Source organism: Leptonotus elevatus, chromosome 1, assembly GCF_054856555.1.
Source record: "Leptonotus elevatus isolate MCC_2025b chromosome 1, RoL_Lele_1.0, whole genome shotgun sequence".
NCBI lineage: Eukaryota > Metazoa > Chordata > Actinopteri > Syngnathiformes > Syngnathidae > Leptonotus > Leptonotus elevatus.
The window spans coordinates 54,911,163-54,935,876 of NC_141239.1; the positions used below are offsets into that span (position 1 = coordinate 54,911,163).

At 40.6% G+C, this 24,714-nt stretch overlaps 1 protein-coding gene and 1 pseudogene across 2 annotated transcripts in view; both read left to right on the forward strand.

The window, feature by feature from the left end:
* The first annotated feature begins 1,966 nt into the window (after positions 1-1,966).
* The window catches only part of LOC147184683 (voltage-gated potassium channel KCNC1-like), a 72,894-nt gene continuing 50,146 nt past the window's right edge, over positions 1,967-24,714 (forward strand). Inside the window, exon 1 of one of the 2 annotated variants that reach the window (XM_086070372.1) lies at positions 1,967-2,677. In XM_086070372.1, coding sequence (XP_085926498.1) covers positions 2,135-2,677 — 543 coding nt within the window. In that variant the 5' untranslated portion in view covers positions 1,967-2,134. The remainder of the gene's footprint in view (positions 2,678-24,714) is intronic. The other variant, XM_086070373.1, reaches the window with a different exon arrangement.
* On the forward strand, positions 12,990-17,018 carry LOC147184684 (uncharacterized; annotated as a pseudogene).

The following is a 24,714-nucleotide window of genomic DNA, read 5'->3' on the forward strand; positions in this document are numbered from 1 at the left end:
GTGTTTTTTTTCATCCATCTGTTGTTGTTTGTTTTGTTGTTGAATAAAGTTTATGTGTTACTTTATTGTCAGTGTCCGCAGCCTTCTCTCTCTCCAGCCTCACGTGTAGAAAACTTCTCCTATTACTGTACGTCACTGGTTGCACCTCACCAATGCACTCAGTGGGAGAATAGAAGTAAAACAACAGACACAGGTGCAGTGCATCCTTAAATGTTTAACACAGCCTGTTGACACTAGTTGACCATAGTTTCTTTGGATTTTAAATTTAAATTCATCAAAGGATATGGGAATCAATCAATCAATAATTTCCAAGGGCAAACTGCTTTCATAAATACTTCAACATCCATGCATGCAATCAAAGTAACATTTTAACAGTCCCAACAGCAATACAAGGGAAAAAGGTTTATTGCTGTAATATTAATAAACACTCATTAAACTTTAATGACAGACAAGGATGAAAGAAACCTGTGACAAAGAAAGTTATGCCTTTTTAAATACTCAATTAGGGTTTGCAGAACCTACAACTTTCAAAATGTGAAAACAAATATTTTTTTCTACTGCCTACCCAACATTGTATTTATTTTTGCTTTACTTCATTTTTGCAATGAATGTTTAATAGAAATCATGACTTTTGTCCTTGTGTGTTGACTGGGTGCGCTGTGTGGCAGTACCTCCTCTACCGTCCATTCTGCAGCTCTATAAGGTGACATGCATCTACGGTTCAGCCTCTCTCTGTGTAAAATCTCCTAAACTCTCCACTCAGAGGTCAATGTGGCATCCATGGTATATTGCTAGGTTGCATTAACACAGCAAGCTGCACTGACGCTTTGTGGCTGTATTGTAATGTCAATCAAGGCCCATTCACCCATACACACAGACACATTCATACACCAGTGGTTGTCAAGGACACTTAACATGATCACAAGGTCTGAGAATCAAACCCACAACCACCCGATAGGTAGACAACCACTCTACTATTGAGCCATGCCGACCCTTGTGCCAAGTTGCAGTCATTCCAAGCTGAGGAAGTGAGCAAAATCTATGATGTAGTTTTTCTAATTAAGGTTTTTTTCAAAAGCTTTTATCGCAACAGTTTTACCACTAAGTATTGTTTTCTTCACCTTAAAATTAATTGATGGCTCACCAGGGAATATTTGATTTGAATACAAATATTACACTGTAGTACCTAATACTGTTAAATACTGTGAAATCCTTGTTTTTTTCTCTCTCTCTCTCTTTGTTTTTTGTTGTTGTTTTTTTTTTTTAAAACTGTGGGGCTGTTCAATGTGATGTGTGTGTGTGTGTGGGGGGGGGGTGACTGCAGTAAAATAAATAATAGTTAAATGCTGCAAAATCCAAGAATGCTGTAGTTTATACAAGTATTCATTGGGATATTACAGGGAAACTAAATAACGTATTACTGTAAAATACTACTGTTAATTGTGATTTTTTTTACAGTGTGATCGATCCATCGATCCATCTATCTATCTATCTATCTATCTATCCATCCATCCATCCATCCATCCACCCACCCACCCATCCATCCATCATCCATCCATCATCCATCCATCCCTCCCTCCCTCCCTCCCTCCCTCCCTCCCTCCCTCCCTCCCTCCCTCCATCCATCCATCCATCCATCCATCTATCTATCTATCTATCTATCTATCTATCTATCTATCTATCTATCTATCTATCTTGTAATTGTGTTTAGCTCTCAGTACCGTTTTAGAAAATCCCAAAACATTCCATGCTGAATTCCAGTTCAATTCAAATTTAATCAGTTGCTGCAGGTGAAAAATAGCATATATAATCGCATAATCATCATCTTGGGCTGCAATTGACCTTAATTCATTGGGTCAAATAATTTGAATTTAACCAGTCACTTATAACCTTCCGCAATTTGATTCATAAAATTAGCTTCCTTATAGGCTAGTCTCTCTAGCAGAGGCGCCGCCGCAGACTCCTCCTTCGCTACCTCTCTCTCCTCCTCTTCTCGGTGACACCTTGCAAGGATGCCTTTGCAGAGACTAAATACACAGCAGGGATCGGCAGTGAATGGGACAGGGTACTAGCAGAATCAGCACCCCAACACCAACACTCGGGCGCACCGACCGAAGCATGCCCGATCGCAGCCATGACTTGCTCGGCGTCAGATAGCGAGAAGATCGTGATCAACTGCGGCGGGATCCGACATGAGACCTACCGGAGCACCCTGAAGACGCTGCCGGGCACGCGCTTGTCCTGGCTGACGGAGCCCGACGCCTACAGCAACTTCGACTACGACCCAAAGTCAGACGAGTTCTTCTTTGACCGACACCCGGCTACTTTTGCCTATATACTAAACTACTACCGCACCGGGAAACTTCATTGTCCTAACGACGTTTGCGGGCCGCTCTTCGAGGAAGAACTCGCCTTCTGGGCTATCGATGAGACGGACGTGGAGGCATGCTGCTGGATGAATTATCGGCAGCACCGCGATGCCGAGGAAGCCCTGGACAGCTTCGAGACCCCCGAGCCAGACGTGCCCGAGGACGACCCGGCTCTCACCGGCGGAGCTGACGGTGACCTGAAGCGGCTGTGCATGCAGGAGGACGGCCGCAGGGCGACGTGGTGGGAGGTGTGGCAGCCCATGATGTGGGCGCTGTTTGAAGACCCCTATTCATCTAAATACGCCCGGGTGAGTGGCCGAACAGGCTTGGGCTTTTCTCTGATGTTTCTTTCTTGGCACGCACGTTCCTCTGCATACGTTGGGCACTCCAGTATAGCTATTGCATGCCGTTGCGCATTGCTGCGGGAAAAGTCAACACAAACCAGCACAGACAAAAGAAATTATGGCAGCCAGTCCCGTACAAATATTTGCACTTGGGGGAAAAAAGTTGAACAGTTCAAAGTTTAACAGAAAGGGCGCACAAGGCTATACATACATTCATAAACACACATATAAAACAACAACATATATATATATATATATATATATATATATATATATATATATATATATATATATATATATATATATATATATATATATATATATATATATATATATATATATATATATATGTGTGTTGTGTGTGTGTGTGCGTGTGTGTGAACCATGTTTCCCTGGATGCAGTTTCATATTTTCTGAGTAATGTTAAATGCATCTTCACTTTACGTTCAGTCAGTGCTTTTGGGTCTATGTGGCGTGATGGAGTCAATAACACAACAGTCAAGATTGTGCTTTTCTGCTTTTTAATTTGTAGTATTTTATTGACCAAATTAATGCCTGTCTCTAATCATCGTTGACATCTCTGCATTTGACAATTCACCATAAGTTCTGCACCCACACTGCACTGATGTAAAAGCCCAACATTTGTCCTTGAAATCAGCCTTTATATACTGCCAGCTTTCACGTTTCTGCATCATCAGTAGAAGTATAGTGGGCCTACAGATAATTTTTCATACAAAAAAAGAAGGGAAAAAAAAGAATATCTGTAGAATACAAAATCCATCCTTTTGAAACTTGCACTGATGCCACACATTGATAGTGCAGTGATACACTCACCATCATCTGGTCACCCTATGCTGAGAGCACACAATTCTAGACTTGCGTTGTTGTAACTTGGAAATTCTGACTCAATGGAACTTGAACACACCATAACATCTCCAAAGCTAAAAGGGCTATTAATCTTTTTGTTTTTGATCTTGAAGCACCTTGTGTTGCTTTTAAAGTATGAAAGGTGACATACAAATAAAAAACGGATTGATTTATTGATTGATTTATTGATTGATTTATTGATTGATTTATTGATTGATTTATTGATTGAGGGTTTTTAGTTTTTCATTAAAATATTCAAATGAGTATTTGACTCAATAATTCAATTTGGAAAAATGCAGCAGATAATTTCACCTGCTTTCAACCAAAATGGAAGAAGTCAGAGGAAGAAAAATGAGAGTGAGAGCAGGAAATAAAGGTCGAGGAAGAACTATAATAGGAGAACGTCCTCAAAGAAGAAGAGGACCAAATTTGTCAAATGCAACTTTGTCGTGCACCACTATTTGATAATGTCATCAACCTGCATGGATTGATGCTGAGGGAGGCCTTCCAACAAGACAATGGGTTGGGTTAAAAAAAAAAAAAATCTAACGAGGATATTGTTGATGAAATTTGCTAGTCAGATCCTACTAGGCCAGAGGTAGGACAACCCTGGTCCTTGAGAGCCGCAGTCTTGCATGTTCTAGATGGCTCCCTCCTCCAACACAGGTGATTCAAATGATCAACTCATCAGTAAGCTCTGGAGAAGCCTGATAAGGATCCTCACCTATTTTGGATTTTTGTTGTGATTGTTTAACTTGACTGATTTTGTTTATATGAAGACAAATTAATCCAATTTTGAATATTGTGTAGCATTGATCTTGTGTTTGAGTCATTTACCATGTTGTGTATTTGTCCTTTATTTGTGTACTTTGCTTACAGTGAGTTAAACATCGCAGTGTGTAACTGGTTCAGAGTTCATCCTTATCACACTTGTGTATGTCATATGGTAACATAAAATGCTTTATATATATGTATTTAGAGTTTTGGTAAGAGTGATTAATTTTGCACAGGATGTGAGATGTTCTGCATCTCGTGTGGATGGTAGTTCTAATTGGGTGTAGTATTTTAAAAATCCGAGCCCTGTTTTGTATTTCGTGCTTAACCAATTGTAAAAAACTGTAAGAGCTATCTAAATTACATGAAGTAACTTGTGAAATTGTGCACATTTTTAAAATTGTAAAATAAAGCTTGCATTATTATTACATTTATTACAGCTAAATTTTGACGTGGACGTGTCTGCTGCGTTGTGACAGGAATTTGCGTTTAAAAGATGAGTGGCGTTAAAGGAAATTTAAATTAACTCAAAATTAACGCACTAAAAAAAATAAAAAAATAACGCACTAATTTTGACACCCCTAATTAAAAATAAAGTAAATATTTCCAATTACAATGATTCTGTGGATTCATTTTACTCCTGACAAATACAGTACAGTATTAGTGTGTTTTAAGGTTAACAGACAACAATTACATTTAAAGCATTTTATACGTAACTGCTGGGTAGCAAAGAGATCCATTTTACAAAGTACTGCATTGCACTTGGTCGTGGAAGGCAGGCACTACCCATAACTTGCCCAATATTGAACGTTTGACTTTCTGGAGCTTCCTCCACTCCACTTTCTCAACTTAGCATCTCTGGAGATCATCCAAAATGGTCTATTAGTCTTATTGGTCTAATTTCTATTAGTTGCTAACTTTTACTAATTCAGCAAAGGTAAGAGCGATAAAAAAAAATCACTTTTAAACAAGAGTATTTCAATGTTTTTTTTAATACAACAAATGTACAAATACAAACATATGATGTACAAATACAAAAATATAAATACAAAAGACAACTTGCAAGTTAACATACACATAATGTATCGCTGGTGTTGGGCTGCAACCTCTGATGTCCAAATTTCGTCTTTTTTTCTTAACAAATATATTTGTCAATGTTCATGGCTCAAGGGTTTCTTTTTCTCTCTGTTTAATTAAAACGCGCGCGCGCACACACACACACACACACACACACACACACACACACACACACACACACACACACACACACACACACACACACACACAACACACACTCGGTGCTTATAGGGACCCGGGGTATTGCTGTCTTGCTCAAGGACACCACAGCTACATTTCTGGGGATGTTGAGGGTGGATGATCTGATCTTGAACCAGACTGCCCACAGTAGCTGGTGACGATCTTAACTACTTGGCCACCATTTTCCCAAGTTACTTTGCAGTTGCATTCTATATTGTTTTTAGTATCCCATCTTTCCCCCTTAATTGGCTTACTGTAAATCATGTTAGAAATTCCTGTGGAGCCAATGCAAATTCAGCTGGTAGTTAGCATGGCTTTAACATGTCAATAGCCAGATTGATTGACTCAAGGGAGTTCTCTCAATCTGAGACTGCTCCACAGTGATTTGTATTGTGTACAATATTTTGAGTTTATTGGACGATGTCTTCTTGTGCATGACATCTTGTGCACGTATACCTAAATTTTGTTTTGACCAATGACCCAACGGATGGAAATCTCATCTTCGTTCTTGTCGTACAAAAAAAAAAAGCACGAACATCTTTACCAGCTAAAAATGCACGAAGCGCATTTCGCTGTTCAACATTCAACAAGGAAACGGTGAGTAATTCTGCAAGAACAGAATTGTAGCATCTATTTGTCCATGTTAGGTTTGTTTATTTCCCCCGGCGTCGGCGCTTCCTATCGTCACAGCTGCATATCCCACCCCCCAAACACAATACCGCTTTGTGATTGGGCTGTACAAAAAGTGTACGCATCGGTAAAAATCAGCGGGCTTGGTACAAGATGTATTCTCTGGAGTTTGTGAACTCACAAATACTGCGACAATTCAGCTTGCAATGCAAGGTTCGCATAGCTTGATGAGCTGCATGCAGACTTTGCTCAAGAGTGACCTTATATTCTGGCAGCCAAATTCTGTCTTATAACTCCTGTTATACAAAATGCACCAAGTCGGAAAATAAGATGACAGCTATACGAGTGATGGAAAACTATAGTGATGAGAGTTTTAAAACAAAAGGAATTGGATGGAAGGTGAAGGGTCCCGTCAACATAAAAGCAGAGGTGACTTTGAAAGTAGTGCAGTCTATGTTTTGATTGCCAGTACAGTAGAAAAAAAAGATAGGATGGGAAAATGGAGGAGGGTGCCAGTGCAGCAGCATCTGCTGCAGCACTTCAGGTCTGGCAGCACCTCACTTTCACCCGATTAGCTCAATTTATGGCCAAGGAAACGTTGAAAGAGAAAATCAAGAAGCACAGCATCACTTGTTTGGTGCATTCATGAGTCAAGCAGAAGGTTTTTAATAACGTCCGAAAACTCAGTTGCACGTCTCCTCTTTTAATTTCTTTACCACTCAGTGAATTCCAGAACCATCGCCACTGACAGCACTGGCTGTTATAGAACCAAGTACTGCAGGATTGCAGATAATTCCTTTTCAGAACCCCCAAACTCACCCCCGTCTACTCTTCACCCATCCATTTTCTCCTCCCTCCCTTCATTGGTGGAAGTTATCCAGCTGACTGCTTGTGCTATAGCATAACACTGCAGTGCCTGTAGTAGCTGACTGTGCTGTACTCTGCAGCACAGGACAGAGCCACACACTGAGAAAAGGGGTGTTTTGGTCTGCTGTGGGTGGGGGTGGATGAATAAGGAGTAGAAGATGAGGGACAGACTAGGGGTCACCGCACACACACACACACACACACGCACCCACACACCCACACACCCCAGCCCCCATTTATTTTTTGCTGAGCTTGGCATGTTGGGGTGCTCGTACCCTTTTATCGATTCAGTTGTAAGTCTCAGCTCGTCTTATTCAGGCGGATGTCTCAGCTGAATGGTGTTCCTTTGTAAGCAAAAGCTTCAGACGCACATTCCTTTCTCTCTTTTTCAGCTTCTCACCTCTCCTTCAAGTAAGATGAATGGGATTCTAATGACAAGTTCCGAAGGGAAAATATGCATGAGTTACCAAATGTCGGATATTAGTTAAGTTGTATTCGCATACATAAAATACTTGTTGACCAATAAGAAACCCTTGTTTGCATTGAAATCAGGGTCACGTAAATAAAAATGAAGCACATCCCAAAGTTGGTAGTTCTGATGACATACAGCAATTGTATTTATTTATTTATTTATTTGGAGAGCGGGAGTGAAATGTTGCAACAGTTGAGGATTTATTCTTAACTTAAAGATGAAACTATTCCTTTAAAACCTTAATGAGGTAGTAGCAGAATTTGACTTTGTATACTGCTCTTTCCATTTTGGAAGAATTGTCATTTATCCCCACTTTTAAACAACAACAATAATAATAATAATGATAATGATGATTTGTATTGTGATTATTCTTGCCACTACTTTTCATTGCCTTTTTCTTATTACAGCAAAAATTCTAATTGTGTATATAAAGTAGAGTTATATACATAAATATAGAGTTAATGACCTGTTTTAGGGACCACCATCCTATGTGACGCCAAGGATAACTGGAAGCATAATAAGTCAGGTGGAAGCCATCTTTTTTCTTTAAAAAAACAACAAACCTTTTGTAATGTTCCTAAATAATTTGATTTACTAAATGTATAATTGTGTGTATTAAGCATCTGTAATATAAAGCTTACATAAACAATATATAATTTGACCTTTAGATAGTCACTAATCTGTATTTATCCAAAACAGGAGATTGCACATTGGTCTCAATTATTAATGATGCCTCACAATCTTTCTTGGTGACATTACATTCATAGGAAAATATAAATAGTTGAAGACTTGACTAGGATTTTATCTATCTCTCACTGTCTCAACTTGATCAGCCTTCTCCAGTTGTTTATTCTGACCGGTAAAGACATATTACACCAGTAGCTCATATTCCCAACCATAATATAATAATAAATTTGCTTTTCCCTCAGCCAAAGGGGAAGGATAACCAATGGACTCAACCAAAAAATCGGGAAGATGACATGTTCTAATCGTTGAAATGTAAATTTTTTTGTGTGTGTGATTGTTCCCAAATAAAAGTATAATTACACACAAAAAAAAGTGCTTTTGGATTTGACCTAATGGTTGTTGTGTGTGCTGGTGTAGGAACAGTATGCAAATCACGTCTTCAGGCGGTAATGCACTTTAGTGTGAATAAGAATAGTTTCAATCACGTTGCTGTCCGTACACGAAACAGGAAGAAACAAAACCTCAAGTAAACTTTTACCAGGGGCGGACTTACCATTAGGCGGGCATAGGGTAATGTCAAGGGGCAGAGAACTGCAATAAATACAATTGATAAACGATATTCATTTTTATTTTTCCATATTATTTATTCTTTACTGCAGTGTATAGATGACAGCAACACTTTACTGATGCCCTAGAACAATAACATCCAAATGAGGATTATAGTTTGACTAAATTCTGTCACAAGCAAATATTATAATACTGGTCCTCTTTCTTCTTTACTGTGCTGGCATTCTTAATGATTCCCCATGTTTTCAAACAATCCATTCTAGCTCCCCCCCCTCCTTTTCTGTTGGTTTGTTGCGCCATAGGCAATATATCCACTAGGGTCCCCCTTCCCCCTCAGTGCTTTTCAGGATAATGCTGCGACAGAGCTTTCTTTCTCTCTGTGTCACCAGAGAGAGAGAGAGAGAGAGAGAGAGAGAGAGAGCACTGTATTTGATGACATGTCAAGAACTAGTATTTAACCTCTGTATGATCTTTACTGTCATCACGTCACACAGGGTCTGTAACATAGTCAACATCAAGCTCCAAAGTAGCCAAACAAGGCTCGCCAATAGCTTGTGCAGACAACCTCATTCTTAGTTCAAACATGGTGCATACACACGCATACGTGAAGTAGATTACTGCAGAATATCTGCTATGATGTGTACTGTGTACTTTGAGTGGGCCAGGGTAATTATTATTAATATATATACGACACTATTTTCACGCTAGCTGCAATTTAAAGTCCTTTGAAATCCATCTGTATATACAGTAAGTAATTGCAATTTATATACAGTAAATATTTAGAATTATCTGGCAACTTTTTTTGCCAGTTATTTCTTGTAATTGCTACAGTCAATTTGTTACAGTGTAGTCAAAGAAAGAGATGGATGGAAAATTATTCTTACAAGTTTCAATCATCAAATCAACTAAGAAAATAGTGACAAATTATAGTTAAATGTGGGCTAACAATAGCAGGAGGTCAGTCTCGATAATCCAATGACTTAATGCAGCCTTAAAATATTAACAAGCTCATTAATAATTGATGTACAAACAGTTTGCCATATGAGATTATTGTAAAGTGGTTTGTCTGTTTCTTTGCTAGTCTATCTATTTTTATTTTATTTTTATAAAGTCGTATAATTATAAATATTGGCTGACCACTTGAGTGAGGTAGCAAGATCTTCACAATGACTTTGAAAGGATATTCATAGAAGAAATATAGTCTGAGTCTTTCAGTAGAGCCTCTGAGGTTGGAAACAATCCGTTCTGTGATGCTGGTTGAAAAACATGTATTTTGGATTTAAAATATTCCTATAAGAAATAAATGTAATGTAATTATCTGGGTGGCAGACCCTCGGCCAAAGTGATCTGCGATACACTCGAGCTTACCTGTGACAGAGCAGGATAAGCTGTGATGAAACACACTCCTCAATGTCAAGCTCTTATAGAACATGCACTAACAATAACTACCAAACTAATAATAATAACAAATGAAATATGTAGATTTACAGGAATAACGTCAGCAGCTTAATATGAACTGAAAAACACTGCGGCACATGGAGGCAACAAACAAAATGATTGGTTTGACAATGAGGGTGGCATGGTGAATGACTGGTTAGCACGTCCGCCTCCCAGTGCTGAGGGCGTGAGATCGTGTCCAGGCTTCAGACTTCCTGGGTGGAGTTTGCATGTTCTTCCCGTGCCTATGTGTGTTTTCCTCAATTGCACCGGTCTCCTCCCACATTCCAAAGACATGCATGGCCAGTTAATTGAGCGCTCTGAATTGTCCCTAAGTGTGATTGTGAGTGTTGATGGTTGGATTGGCTGGCAACCAGTTTAGAGTGTACCCCACCTACTGCCTGAAGCCAGCTGGAAAGGTGAGCATAGGAGAGGATGGACCCAAAGGCGAGGAGACAAAGCAGGGAGACAGGAACTTGAAACTAGATGGGAAACTTTATTGAAACAGGAAGGGTCGGGTGAATGGACAAGGGCAGGACGTGACGAGACTGGATGTGACGAGGGTGGACTGGTCATCCTGACTGGATTGGGCGAGAGAAGACTGGTCATCCTGACTGGACTGGGCGAGAGGAGACTGGTCGCCATGACTGGACTAGGCGAGTGGAGACTGGTCGCCATGACTGGTCTGAGCGAGTGGAGACTGGTCGCCATGACTGGTCTAGGTGGGTGGAGACTGGTCGCCACAACTGTACTGAGCGAGAGGGGGCTGGCTTGACTGTAGCTAGCAGAATGTGGGAAGCTTGGCAAAACTTGAGAAGCTTTGCAGGAACGTGGAGAACTTTGCAGGAACGTGGAGAATTTTGCAGGAACGTGGAGAACCTAAGGGTGAGGAGGGCGACTAGTTGGTGACTTGGTCGACAGAACTGAGACAAAGATGACCTAACTCTGACGTGGATGACAGGGTTTACTGTGGAAGACTTGAAGGAAGGCTTGGTGATGAGGGCGAGGAAGACTTGACAGTTAAGGCGAAGAAAACAGACGTGACGACTATACTAAAACGTGGATGACTTACTGAGACAAAGGTTTAGCATAATGCGACGAAAAAACACAGACTCCCATACAAGAACGACACATGACTTCGACATCAACACTTGACATAGACAATGATCCCACACCGACTGAACAAAGACAACAGACTAAATCACCAACACTAATGAGAAACACAATAGGGTCAGGGCACTGATTGGTCAAACACACTGTGCTCGCGTCGCCTGAGGGGGATCCAAGGACGGCCGCTGTGCTTGCGCCGCCTGAAGGGGATCCGAGAGCGCGAGCATCCGAGGGCGGCTGCTGTGCTCGCGCCACCTGAAAGGAATCCAAGGGCAGCCGCTGTCCTTGCGCCGCCTGGGCTTAAATCCTGGCTGTGAGACAGCTGCAATGGCAGAGACGAAGAGGCTGGGGGCTGCAGCAGCGGCAGGGACGAAGAAACTTGAGAATGCGGCAGCGGTCGAGACGGGGAAATTTGAGAATGCGGCAGCGGTCGAGACTTGGGACTGCGGCAGCAGCAGAGACCAAGAAACCTGAGGTTGCGGCAGCGGCGGAGACGAGGCGAGGGAGCCAGGGACTGCGGCAGCGGCAGAGGCGAGAGAGCCAGGGGCTGCGGCAGCGGTACAGGTGAGAGAGCCAGGGGCTGCGGCACAGGCGAACGGTCCTGGGACTGCGGCAGCGTCACAGGCGAAAGGTCCAGTGATGGCGGCAGTGGCACAGACGAGGGAGCCAGGGGCTGCAGCGGCATAGGCAAGAGGGCCAGGGGCTGCAGCGGCACAGGCGAGAGGGCCAGGGGTTGCAGCGGTACAGGCGAGAGAGCCAGGGGCTGCGGCAGCGGCACAGGCGAGAGAGCCAGGGGCTGCGGCAGCGGCACAGGCGAGAGAGCCAGGGGCTGCGGCAGCGGCACAGGCGAGAGAGCCAGGGGCTGCGGCAGCGGCACAGGCGAGAGAGCCAGGGACTGTGGCAACGGCACAGGCGAGAGAGCCAGGGACTGTGGCAACGGCACAGGCAAGAAGTCCAGAGACGGCGGCAGAGGCACAGGCGAGAAGTCCAGGGAGGACGGCAGCAGCACAAGTGAGGGAGTTAGGGGCTGCAGAGGATCCGGGACAGGGACTTGGAGCTGCCAAGGATCCGGGACGGGTACTTGGAGCTGCCGAGGAGCCGGGACGGGGACTTGGAGCTGCTGAGGGGCCGGGACGGGGACTTGGAGCTGATAGCAGATAGAGTGATGAGCCTGAAGCTAGGAATTGAAGGTGAGATGATCAATAATGTTAGTGGGTATGCGCCACAGTTAGGATGTGAGCTGGAGGAGAAGGAAAACGTTTGGTTGGACCTTGATGAAATGATGCAGAGCATCCCAAGAAGTGAGAGAGTTGTCATTTGTGCAGACTTCAATGGACATGTGCAGCAAACAAAGGTGATGAGGAGATAATGGGCAGGTTTGGTATCCAGGAGAGGAATGCAGAAGGACAGATGGTGGTTGACTTTGCAAAAAGAATGGAAATGGCTGTCGTGAATACTTACTTCAAGAAGAGGCAGGAACATAGGGTAACCTACTAGAGTGGAGGTAGGAGTACACATGTAGATTACATTTTGTGTAGACAGTGTAATCTGAAGGAAATTAGCGACTGCAAAGTAGTGGTAGGTGAGAGTGTAGCCAGACAGCATAGGATGGTAGTGTGTAGGATGACTCTGGTGGTGAGGAAGGCAAAGGCGGCAAAGGTAGAGCAGAGGATGCAATGGTGGAAAGCTGTAAAAGGAAGAGTGCTGTATGACTATTAGGAAGGAGTTGAGAGAGGCTTTGGATGGTCAGAAGGTGCTTCCAGATAACTGGACAACTACAGCAAATGTGATCAGGGAGACAGGTAGGACAGTCCTTGGTGTGTCATCTGGAAGGAAAGGAGATAAGAAGAAATGAGGAGGTGCAGAAGTGGATCCAGAGAAAGAGGTTAGCTAAGAAGAAGTGGGACACAGACGACTGAAAAAAGTAGGCAGGAGTACAGGGAAATGCAGCGTAAGGTGAAAGTAGAAGTGACAAAGGCCAAACAAGTGGCTTACGATGACTTGTATGCTAGGTTGGAGAGTAAGGAGGGAAAGACTGATCTATACAGGTTGGCAAGGCAAAGAGACAGAGATGGAAAGGACGTGTAGCAGGTTAGGGTAATAAAGGATAGGGATGGAAGTGTGTTGACAGATGCCAGTAGTGTGATGAGAAGATGGAAAGAGTACTTGACGAGTTGATGAATGAGAGAGAACGAAGAATAGAAGAGGTGACTGGACCAGGATGTAGCAAAGATTGGTAAGGATGAAGTGAGAAGGGCATTGAAAAGGATGAAGATTGGAAAAGAACTGGGTCCTGATGGTATACCTGTGGAGGTATCGAAGTGTCTAGGAGAGGTAGCAGTAGAAATTCTGACTGGGTTGTTCAACAGGATCTTAGATAGTGAGAAGATGCCTGAGGAATGGAGAAGTGTGCTGGTGCCCCTTTTTAAGAACAAGACACAGAGGAATAAAGCTGATGAGCGACACAATGAAGATATGGGAAAGAGTAGTTGCAGCTAGACTAAGGGCAGAGGTGAACATTTGTGAGCAGCAGTATGGTTTCATGCCAAAAAAGAATTCCACAGATGCAGTATTTACTTTGAGGATGTTGGTAGAGAAGTACAAAAGGAGCTGCATTGTGTCTTTGTAGATCTGGAGAAAGCTTATGACAGGGTGCCCAGAGAGGAACTGTGGTTTTGTATGAGGAAGTCTGGAGTGGCAGAGAAGTATGTTCAAGTGGTGCAGGACATGTATGAGGACCGTAAAACAGTGGTGAGGTGTGATGTAGGTGTGACGTAGGAGTTGAAAGTGAAAGTGGGATTACATCAGGGATCAGCTCTGAGCCCCTTCTTGTTCGCTATGGTAATGGACAGGAAGACAGACAAGGTTAGACAGGAATCTCCATGGACTATTATGTTTGCTGATGACATTGTGATCTGTAGTTAGAGCAGGGAACAGGTGGAGGAGAAGCTCGAGGCGTGGAGGTTTGCCTTAGAAAGGAGGGGAATGAAGGTTAGCCGTAGCAAGACAGAGTATCTGTGTGTGAATGGGTCGGGCCCAAGTGGAAGAGTGAGGTTACAGGGAGAAGAGACCAAGAAGGTTGAGGAGTTTAAGTATTTAGGGTCAACAGACAGAAAAGTGTCAGGTGGGATGTGTGATAGAAGAGTTTCAGCTAAAATGAAAGGAAAGGTTTATATAACTGTGGTGAGGCCAGCAATATTGTTTGGTCTGGAGACAGTGCCACTGAGGAAAAGACAGGAGGCAGAGCTGGAGGTGGTAGAGATGAGGATGCAGAGGTTCTCTTTGGGAGTGACCAGGATGGATAGAATCAGGAATGCTTACATCAGAGGAACAGCATATGTTAGAGGCTTTGGAGATAAAGTCAGCGAGGCCAGACTGAGATGGTTTGGACATGTCCAGAGGAGAGTTAGTGAGTAAATTGGCAGAAGGAGTTTCCAAATGCCAGGCAGGAGGTCTAGAGTAAGACCAAGGAGGAGGTTTATGGATGTAGTTAAAGAGGACATAAAGGTAAGTCGTGTGAGAGCAGAGGATTTAGAGGACAGGGTTAAATGGAGGCAACTGATTCGCTGTGGCGACCCCTGAAGATTGAAGCTGAAAGGAAAAGAAGAAGATTTTACAACGACATACTGTATACGTGTATTAACAGGAATTTACTGACAACTTTATTTGCCGGTAAATTCCTGATAAATACGTAGAATACAAGAAACGGTTGTAAACTAGATTACAGTGAATTGATGTAAAAGTAAATAAAGTATGTAACTGTAATTTATATACAGTAAATATTTGTAAAAATACAGTAATGTACTGATATTTTACAAGAATTAGCAACTTTTTTGCCAGTTATTTCTTGTAAATTCTACAGTCAATTTGTTACTGTGTAGTCCTACAAGTTCATGTATTTTTTTTAGGCTTCGCATCATAAAGTACTTGCCAAAAATGTGGAACCACTCGCCGAAAGGTTGTTTTCCGTCAGTAACGGATCGATGTAACAACAATTTTCAATTTAAACCAAACTAATTGAGAATAACTCTTTTGAAGAGAGAATTTACTATTGAGAGTAGTCTCTTCTGTGAGTGAAAATGACTTCATGGGCCCAAACTCTTTTGTCTGTCAGTGTTTTCCAGTGATAAGCAAGAAGGAAAGGACGAGGAGGAAAATGGCGCTGACCTGTCTCTCAAACTGGAGACATGCAGGTGCAAGGCAATGTTAATCCAACACTCTGGGGAGTTGATCTAACCCTAGGTGATCAACTCTGTGAAATAACAGCTACTTAGGATACAATTTAACTATGAAAATATTAAAATTGCACTCAGTGACTTAAAATTAACTCCCACAAATTTAACTCTGCAATATTAACTCTCCAATTTTTGCTGTGCGGTGGGGGTCGTGAGAAGCCTGCAGGAGGTGGGGTTTGGGGGGCTTCCGCGCTTTAATGTATGTACAGTTGTGCTTATAAATTTACATTCTTATGCTATTTTCGTAGAAAGAAAAGAGTGTATGCTGATTTTTCTTTAAGTGATGAAATCCGAGTTTTTCCTCTATATTTAATATGCAGAATAAAAGTGACCTCAGAGTCTAAAAGTTTTTTTTTTCACCTGTAGGGAAAGTTTTAAGACCTATTGATACCAGTTAGCAGTATCGGTGCTGATACCAGCCTTATTTTAAGGTAGCTGGCCTTGTGACATTGGGTAGTCCTCTTGTGGCCCTTTACGATCAATCAACTTTTTTTTGCTGATAAACTGTATAAATTGTTGTCTACTGATGCTGTCTATATATCCTGGTCATTATTTTGACATTTTAGTAAATTTTTGTTGAAAGCTTGTAGCCAGTACAGATGACGTGAGATTGAGTCTGGGCTTCAGCCTTCCTGGGTGGAGTTTGCATGTTCTCCCCGTGTATGCATAGGTTTTCTCCATGTTCTCCGGTTTCCTCCCACATTCCAAAAAACTTGCATGGTAGGTTAATTGAAGTGTCTAAATTGTCCCTAGGTGTGACTGTGAGTGTGGATGGTTGTTCGTCTATGTGTGCCCTGCATTGGCTGGCAACCAGTTCATCAGCCCGAAGCCAGCTGGAATAGGCTCCAGCACCCATGCAACCCTGGTGAGGAATAGGCGGGTAAGAAAATGGATGGATAGATGGATGCATGGATATGTACTAGTGCACTGGTTCTCAGCTCCGGTCCTCAAGTACCCTTATCCAGCCTGTTTTCCATGTCTCCCCAGCCAACGAAGCTGATCGTTTGAAACACCTGTGTTGCTTGTGGGAGACATGGAACACAGGCTGGATAGGGGTACTCGAGTATCGCGGTTAAGAACCACTCTACTAGTGGTATCAGAATTTGGTATTGGTGACTACTGAGTGTTGAGGTTTTGTACAGGTATTGGTCTGAAAAATAGTGGTATCAAACATCTCTAGTTTTAAGAATTACACTTGTAATTTAGACATTTTTGTCTTTGAGCCTCAGGACCGATGACTAAAAGTCAGTTTGTCCTTATAAAGCTGGAGAAAGTTTCTGCTGTCAAGGATTTGATAGCCAAAGTACAAAGCGCATCCATTGGACTGGTGTCAGAAGACACTGTGATGTACATCAACCGAGTTGTGCCTCCTGATGACATCGCCAAGGAGCATATACCATAGGACTGGGCCCACAATTGATCCCTGTTGATGCTTTACTTTGGGGTCACAATATGATAAGTATCGTGATACATATGTATCCTGTTAGAGTCGACAATATTAAGTATTGTACTCTTTGCGTGTTCAATTAACTGAATGGTGAGATTCTGGTGAAGAAGTCCCTTTGCAAAGGTATCATTAAAACAGAAGCTTCTGATCACACAAATGAAGTCACCCAAGCAGTGTTCTGTTCAAAAGTGTGTCCCTCCTTCTCCTGCACATCATTATTTATTGAAAAGTGGGTAAATACGAAAAGTCTCCTCCCATTCACAAAAAGGCAAAAGTTCCCAGGAATACAAATCAGATTAGACTTAAACAATAATAAATCAACCTGTCTCACTTCGACCGGCTGAGACCGGTACTAGACTACACTCCCTTCTAGATAACATAAAAAAGAAACTTGTTGCCCTTTTCTTCTCAGACGAGAGAGACAGATAAAAATACAATAGACAATACTATTCATTGAGCTACACAGCTATAACTAAATCCAAAACGGCTAAAATATAAATTAAAACTGAAAAACAATGTTAATAATTCAACATTCCCTCATTTGAGCTCATGAGAGCTCAACACATTAAAAAAAAAAATTTCAATGGTTGTGTGGTGGAAATAATTATCATTAAAACATCCCTTTAGCAGGAGAGGAGATAGTTTAGCCCTTTAACAGGAGAGGAGGTAGTTTAGCAATCATATGACATTAAAAAACAATTTGATACATTTAAAAGATTTTTAGTGAAATAAGCATAACATATGTGAGGCTTAACATAAAATGTTGTTCATTAAAAAGTGTCGCAATGTATCGGCAGACGAATATGTGTTCTTTGAAGCCATCTCGTGATGAAGTTCTTTGTTGAATGAGAAGATGACGTTGTCAGCTTTTTGCAGAACCCCAGAATAGATTGCCTGCAAATGTGATTCTCGTGATGATTGCCCAGGAAAAGGCACTTGACTTGATCCGTTGAATGATGTCAAAACGATGTCCAAACGGCCGCTCCAGAACCGAACACTGGGTCAGCTGACGTGGCTCCCAGGTCGGAGGTGATAAGATTGATGATCATCAGTTGATGAGATAGCCGGCAGCCTTGTAGACCAGTTGTGGAATTTCGTCTCTCCTTTCCGTCATCAACCTGAGAGCGGAATATGTTTAGTCTTCTCATAAACCCACATAAATTTTATTTGGAGGAAAAACCCTGATAGTTTTTGTTAGTTGGGATTAGTAAATGTTATTTGGTTAAGATCCGTAGGTCCTGTGCTGTTGGAACAGGAAAAGATCTATTTTTGTGCCCAGCCTTTGATTGAGTTGAATGACATTCGCTCATTCATTAATATAAGACAGAGCTTGTAAATATTTATTTTTCAAATAGGTTTTGTTCAATAATAGGTAATTTTTTACCACGACTAAATTTGTTCTAAATTTGCATAACTGTGCCTTTCACCATCCTGAAAGGAATCATTTTACTAGCATATCATATATTCTCTTCCCAGAATTCCACGAACGGCCGAATCGTGACATCCTGGAAAAAGCTCACATATATTCATATTATCTATACTCTTTTGCAAACACTGAGCTCCAAACATTACATTTTTCTAAAATAAAATATATAATATAATATAATTACCTTCATCCGGCGAATATGCATTATTGTCCTTGCTTGCTTCAGACTTACTTTGCGATCGATTTCCTCTGGTAGATTTCTTCATATTCAAACTGTGGATTATCACTTCAAAACCTTTTCATTTTTTAATCTACTAATTCGTCTACATTGGTTAATTTCTTAAACATAAACTCCCTCATTTTGACAAAGATCCACTGATTTTTTCAAACACGTCAAGATAAAGGGAGGATAAAATAGAGACCTCATAACTCAAAACTCAAAAGACGCCGTAAATAACACAACCCTCTAAATCAGGCTATGAGGTAAACGAAAGAGCTACAAAACACAATAAATATGAGCACAAGCAGATACAATTTAAGACACTAATATATGATGACTTTGGGGCCATAAAAAATAGAGGTAACCATATTAATCTAATTCAGAATACGAATTACACAAAACCTACAAATATCTACCATTTTCTAGATTTAATCAAACTAAAAATTATTTAAACTGCTAATCAACCTCACCTTTTTTACAGATCAGTGGGGCTCGTAAAAAACACAGCACAAAAAATATTTCTAGGATTCATAAATCACAGTGCTGTGAAAAAAAAAATAAAAAAAAAATCTAAAATTAACCACCAAACTCTTAGTTAGTCTTTTACTTGTTACTACTCATTTTATTCTATAATTTATTTTATACTATAGCTGCAGCAGGACAAAGTCCAGGAAAAAGTTCCTCTAGGGGAAAATAAAAGTATATCGTATCATATCATATTAATAAAATTCCCATTGTACCAATTCAGAAACTGATTCTCCCAAAAATATAGGCAAAAATTTAGTAGGCTATAGATTGAAATAAATTTTCTCAATCCCTCATTTCAAATTTACATATGTCGTTTTCAATTTCCTGAAATATCTTGCTATAGATCACAGTTCCCCATTAAACACATTAAAAATGCCTTGCATATACCGTGCAGCATTTCACTGATTGAAGGGTCGCATCCCAGTCAGACCACCAGCTTTCAAAAGTCAATGTTCAGGGCGGGGCTGTGTCAGACAAAGTTCGATGAGAGGAGACATCTGTAATGAGGCTTGTACACAGTCACTGGGCATTGTGGAAGTTGAGCATCATGTTTTGTAGGCACAGGAGGAGAAGACTGTTGCTCTGCGGCTTTTGACCTTTGATCTCTGCCACATCCATTCAGACGCTGTCTGCAATGTGGATCCGATGACACATTTTCGGTCCTTCCAGGCGCTCACCTCGACCAACGAATGCACCTGGCTGATCCAATGCACTACAATGCCAGACTGAGGAAATGGGATCATAGCAAGACAGTTCACTTCCTGCTTTCTCAAAAATGTTTCGTAAAAAAACAGCCTTTTTTTTTTTTAAATACCCCTTCAAAATAGCTACTAGCAATACTTGCAAATACAACGTATCAGCAGCTGGGGCGCATCCCGTTCGCAGTTTGTAATCAGTGAAGGCCATCAAACCCTCATCTGCCTTGGAACTCAAACATCAGTTTCTGAAATGACACACTCAGAGAAAAAACAAATATTAAAAATCATTATCATTATGTCATTTTCAAAGACATTTATAACTTCAACTCAATACAGCTCAAACAAAATACCATTATTTTATCATTATTCTTTATTCATTTGTCCCGAAAAGGGAAAGTTAACAAATTAACCATCTTCATCAATCATTAAAGTGTAAAGACTATTGGCTCAGTCACTAAAAAAAAATAAAAAAATAAAATAAAACACTGATGTAATATTCTTCTACAAAAACTCAACAATATCTTTCAAATACTATTACTTATTTTTTATTGTTTATCATTCCTCTCTTACCTAAAAAAGAGAAAAAGTCCCACTACGAGGACACATTATGCTCTAACCCACAGCCCCCTCCTTTTCTTCTAACCTAGAAACGGGGGGGGGGGGGGGGGGGGGATCTTAACATTATACATCGCAAAACCTATTTTACCACATTCCCATTAATAAAACAAATGCCACTATCACAACAGTCTCATCTCACACAAAAACAACACCAAACTTAGTTAAAGATATTGAAGAAAAACAAACAAAATCCCCATATGCACATTTCTCACTCACAATCACAATAATAGCCCCCACCTTTTAGAAGCTAGGTCACACACTCAAATACATACGCACACACTCTTAAGTCATTAGAAAATAATAAACGGTTTTATTCTATCAATTCGTTGTCCACAAATCTTATGGCATTTAAACCGCAGTTTTGTACGGTGATTTCAGTAAACGGGTTAACTTCGAACAAATCACCCGTAAACTGCTCCACAAATGCTGGAGTCATTTTAGCATCTAATTCAGCCACTACATCATTACCAACAAAGAAAATACAAAAGTCTGACGTACCATTTTGTCCAGCGAAAGCTTTTCATACAATCGATCCATAGTTTGTTTCTTCATTTTTTATCGACGTTTTTATTTTTCCGCACGGCTGCGACTCACAAGTACAAGTCCCGACTATAAACCGGAAGCGCATTCAGGACAAACCATTCTGTATCCGGGTCGAAATCGCCTCCATTTTGTTTGTAGGCTATTTTTTACTTTCGGTTTCTATTCTACGCAAGTAGTATTAATATTTATCAATACAGTGACGTCTCACTTTTAGTATAATAGTTCAATAGGTTAACACATATGGCCACACAACACACATAAGAATCACGTGACCTCTCGTTTATACACAGCGGTTGTCCAATCCCGCTGAGCTAAACTGTTCTCCATATATTGCAAAATTTTTGCAAGGCGCTCATTTTCAAAATAACTTGTCACGCGCTATCGAATTAAACCGTAGAACAAAAGAAATTCATACGGTAATCCTGACCCCAAAACTACAATCGTAGGAGCGCCAAAAAATAAAATAAAATTCACGTAATCTCTCGATTGCAAATACAGTGATACAAAATCCAATCATCGCTGTAATCAACCTGGACCCCTCAATACTGTTCAATTTCAAACAGGCGCTTTTTTTTTTTCAAAAAACATATTACGTGTAAATGGACGTTCTCACCAAGAGTCATGAGCAATTATGATACTAGTCCCCGATCGGCCTAAACTGCCAAAAAGGCAGAGCGCACCATAATCTTCGCGATACTTAGTAAAAATAAATACTTTTTACATCATCCGGCAAACCCTTTTATTCAATATATATTATGGTCTAAGGATTCTTCGTAGCGTGACGAGAAACAAAACAAATTAAAAAAATCTAATTCGCTACTTCATCCCGTATAAAAAAAGCTTCATCTCTTTGAGTCTGCATTCACGTCACTTCTAAATGCACCACCCCACGACGTGTTTAGTTCAATATCGTCGGAATTATCCCAACTCACAATAGAACGACATCAAACTACAACTTGTTCACACAGATCTCATTTAAAATTTTAGACAATTTAGAAGACGAAAAACCAGTTGCAGCGGACCCAAACAGACAGAACCTCCCTACGTGGATAAAAGTCTCCACTTACCGTACTTTATTTATTTAGGCCTAGAAGTTCCGCCCGTCCGTGAACGCCGCAGCTTGCTCTACGTCAGAATACCACCATCCGTTAGAATTCAGCGGAGGAGGTCACCATTCGTTATAATTCAGCGTCGGGATCACCATTTGTTAGAGTAAACTATATTAAGTATTGTACTCTTTGCGTGTTCAATTAACTGAATGGTGAGATTCTGGTGAAGAAGTCCCTTTGCAAAGGTATCATTAAAACAGAAGCTTCTGATCACACAAATGAAGTCACCCAAGCAGTGTTCTGTTCAAAAGTGTGTCCCTCCTTCTCCTGCACATCATTATTTATTGAAAAGTGGGTAAATACGAAAAGTCTCCTCCCATTCACAAAAAGGCAAAAGTTCCCAGGAATACAAATCAGATTAGACTTAAACAATAATAAATCAACCTGTCTCACTTCAACCGGCTGAGACCGGTACTAGACTACACTCCCTTCTAGATAACATAAAAAATAAACTTGTTGCCCTTTTCTTCTCAGACGAGAGAGACAGATAAAAATACAATAGACAATACTATTCATTGAGCTACACAGCTATAACTAAATCCAAAACGGCTAAAATATAAATTAAAACTGAAAAACAATGTTAATAATTCAACAATCCCAATACATGATCTTCAAGGCGATACATATCCTAATATTTTACATGAATTTACTTGCATTTTTAGTGTAACAGTCATATGTACAGTATACCTAAATGATATGTTCATTATGCTGGATGGCAACATTTTTTTTGTTAGCAGCTCTTCTGGTTTACCACGAAGCGGCATGCCTGGTCTAAATGTGCACACTGCAGAGCAAGGAGCAGCTTTCACACACTCACGCACCCCCACGCACGCACGCACGCACACACACACACACACACACTGGGAAAATATATGAATAGGCATGAGCCGATATGAGTAAAAATATCAAAGTATTAAAATTACAGCTCTAAAATGTGCTTATTTGAAATATTTGGGGAAATAATAGCATTTCCCCCCCCCCCCCCCCCATGTAATACATTCTAGTTTGATTTTTAACAAAATATAGAAAAATTGGTACATTTAGTTGATAAGTAAATAAATGTTTATTGTTCCTCTGTTTTAATTTTTCTTAGCAAGACACAATATCCAATCACTGATGGGCTATTTTTAAAACAGACTTCACACGTACCCTTTAGAATAATAATAAAAAAATAAGTAGGCTACAATGCAAACTAAACACTCAAGGCACTAATGTCCCTTTCGTCTGCTCCCCCACTCCGCTGCGCTCATGCTGCACGTGGACTAATTGAAGGCAATTGACATCAAAGACTGCTTGTTAAGTACAATGCATGTTGGGCCCCCACACCGCACCTGCAGCTAGTGCATGAGCGAAATTTCAGAGGCTGCTGTTTCTGCGCAAGCAACCTTCCTTTAACTGCCTATTTAAAGTTAACGAGCAATATAGATTCTGACACCTGCGTATCATACATGTATTGTAATGAGGCCCGCAACGATGTATTGCCTATCGATTTTTTCAGCACACCCATAATAGCAACCATACCACGTATTAGTCGCAAGCTCAGTTGTACAAATACAGAATGATGCCGGTGGTAGCAGACATATCATCTCAAATGTGCCATGTAAACATGGCAAAGCTGTGTTCATGTACAGTATTGACCAATGACAAGTGTACACACACACACACACACACACCCACACACGCACACGCATCCCCCACACACACACTATGGGATGATTTTATTTATTCATGACAGACATGACATTTGAAGAGCGTTCTCGTGGGAGTTATTGACCTGAGAAAACCCGTCATAGTTGTTTGACCAAAGGAACAGGGCAATTTCAACATCTAATACCATGCCCCTGAATTTACAATGCCAAATCACACTATTAAAATTAGGGCTGTCAGGCGATTAAAAATTGTAATTGTAATTAATCGCATGACTCATGATTAATCGCAAATTTGATATCTGTTCGAAATGTACAATAAAATGTACAAAAGGTTTTCATACTCTTGTTAACATAAAAGTGGAAACAAATGTTAAACTAATAGAAATATGGCTCCATCTTTTAGTCATCGATACAGTAATTTCATAATAAAACATAAAACTGAGTTAAAATTAAAAAAAAGTACTGTACTGTAAAAAATGAGTGTGATATTGATTTGTGTTGTGGTCATATTTCTGCCACTAGATAGAATAATTGCATTTGTAAGACGTTGGTGACAGCTCAGTGCATCTTTCTTTTCATATTAGGAGCTATCTAAATTACATGAGTTAACTTGTGCACATTTTTAAAATTGTAAAATACAACTTGACCCCAATCTCCACAAATAGATGTATTATTATAAAATGTATTACAGCTAAATTTTGACGTGGACGTGTGGACGTGTCTGCTGCGTTTGTGACTGGAATTGCCCCCAGTACAGGCTTTCCAAGTATAAGTATAAGTATAATCACGCGTTTAAAAAAATTGTGTCGTTAAAGGAACTTTAAATTAACACAAAATCAATGCACACAAAAAAAAAACGC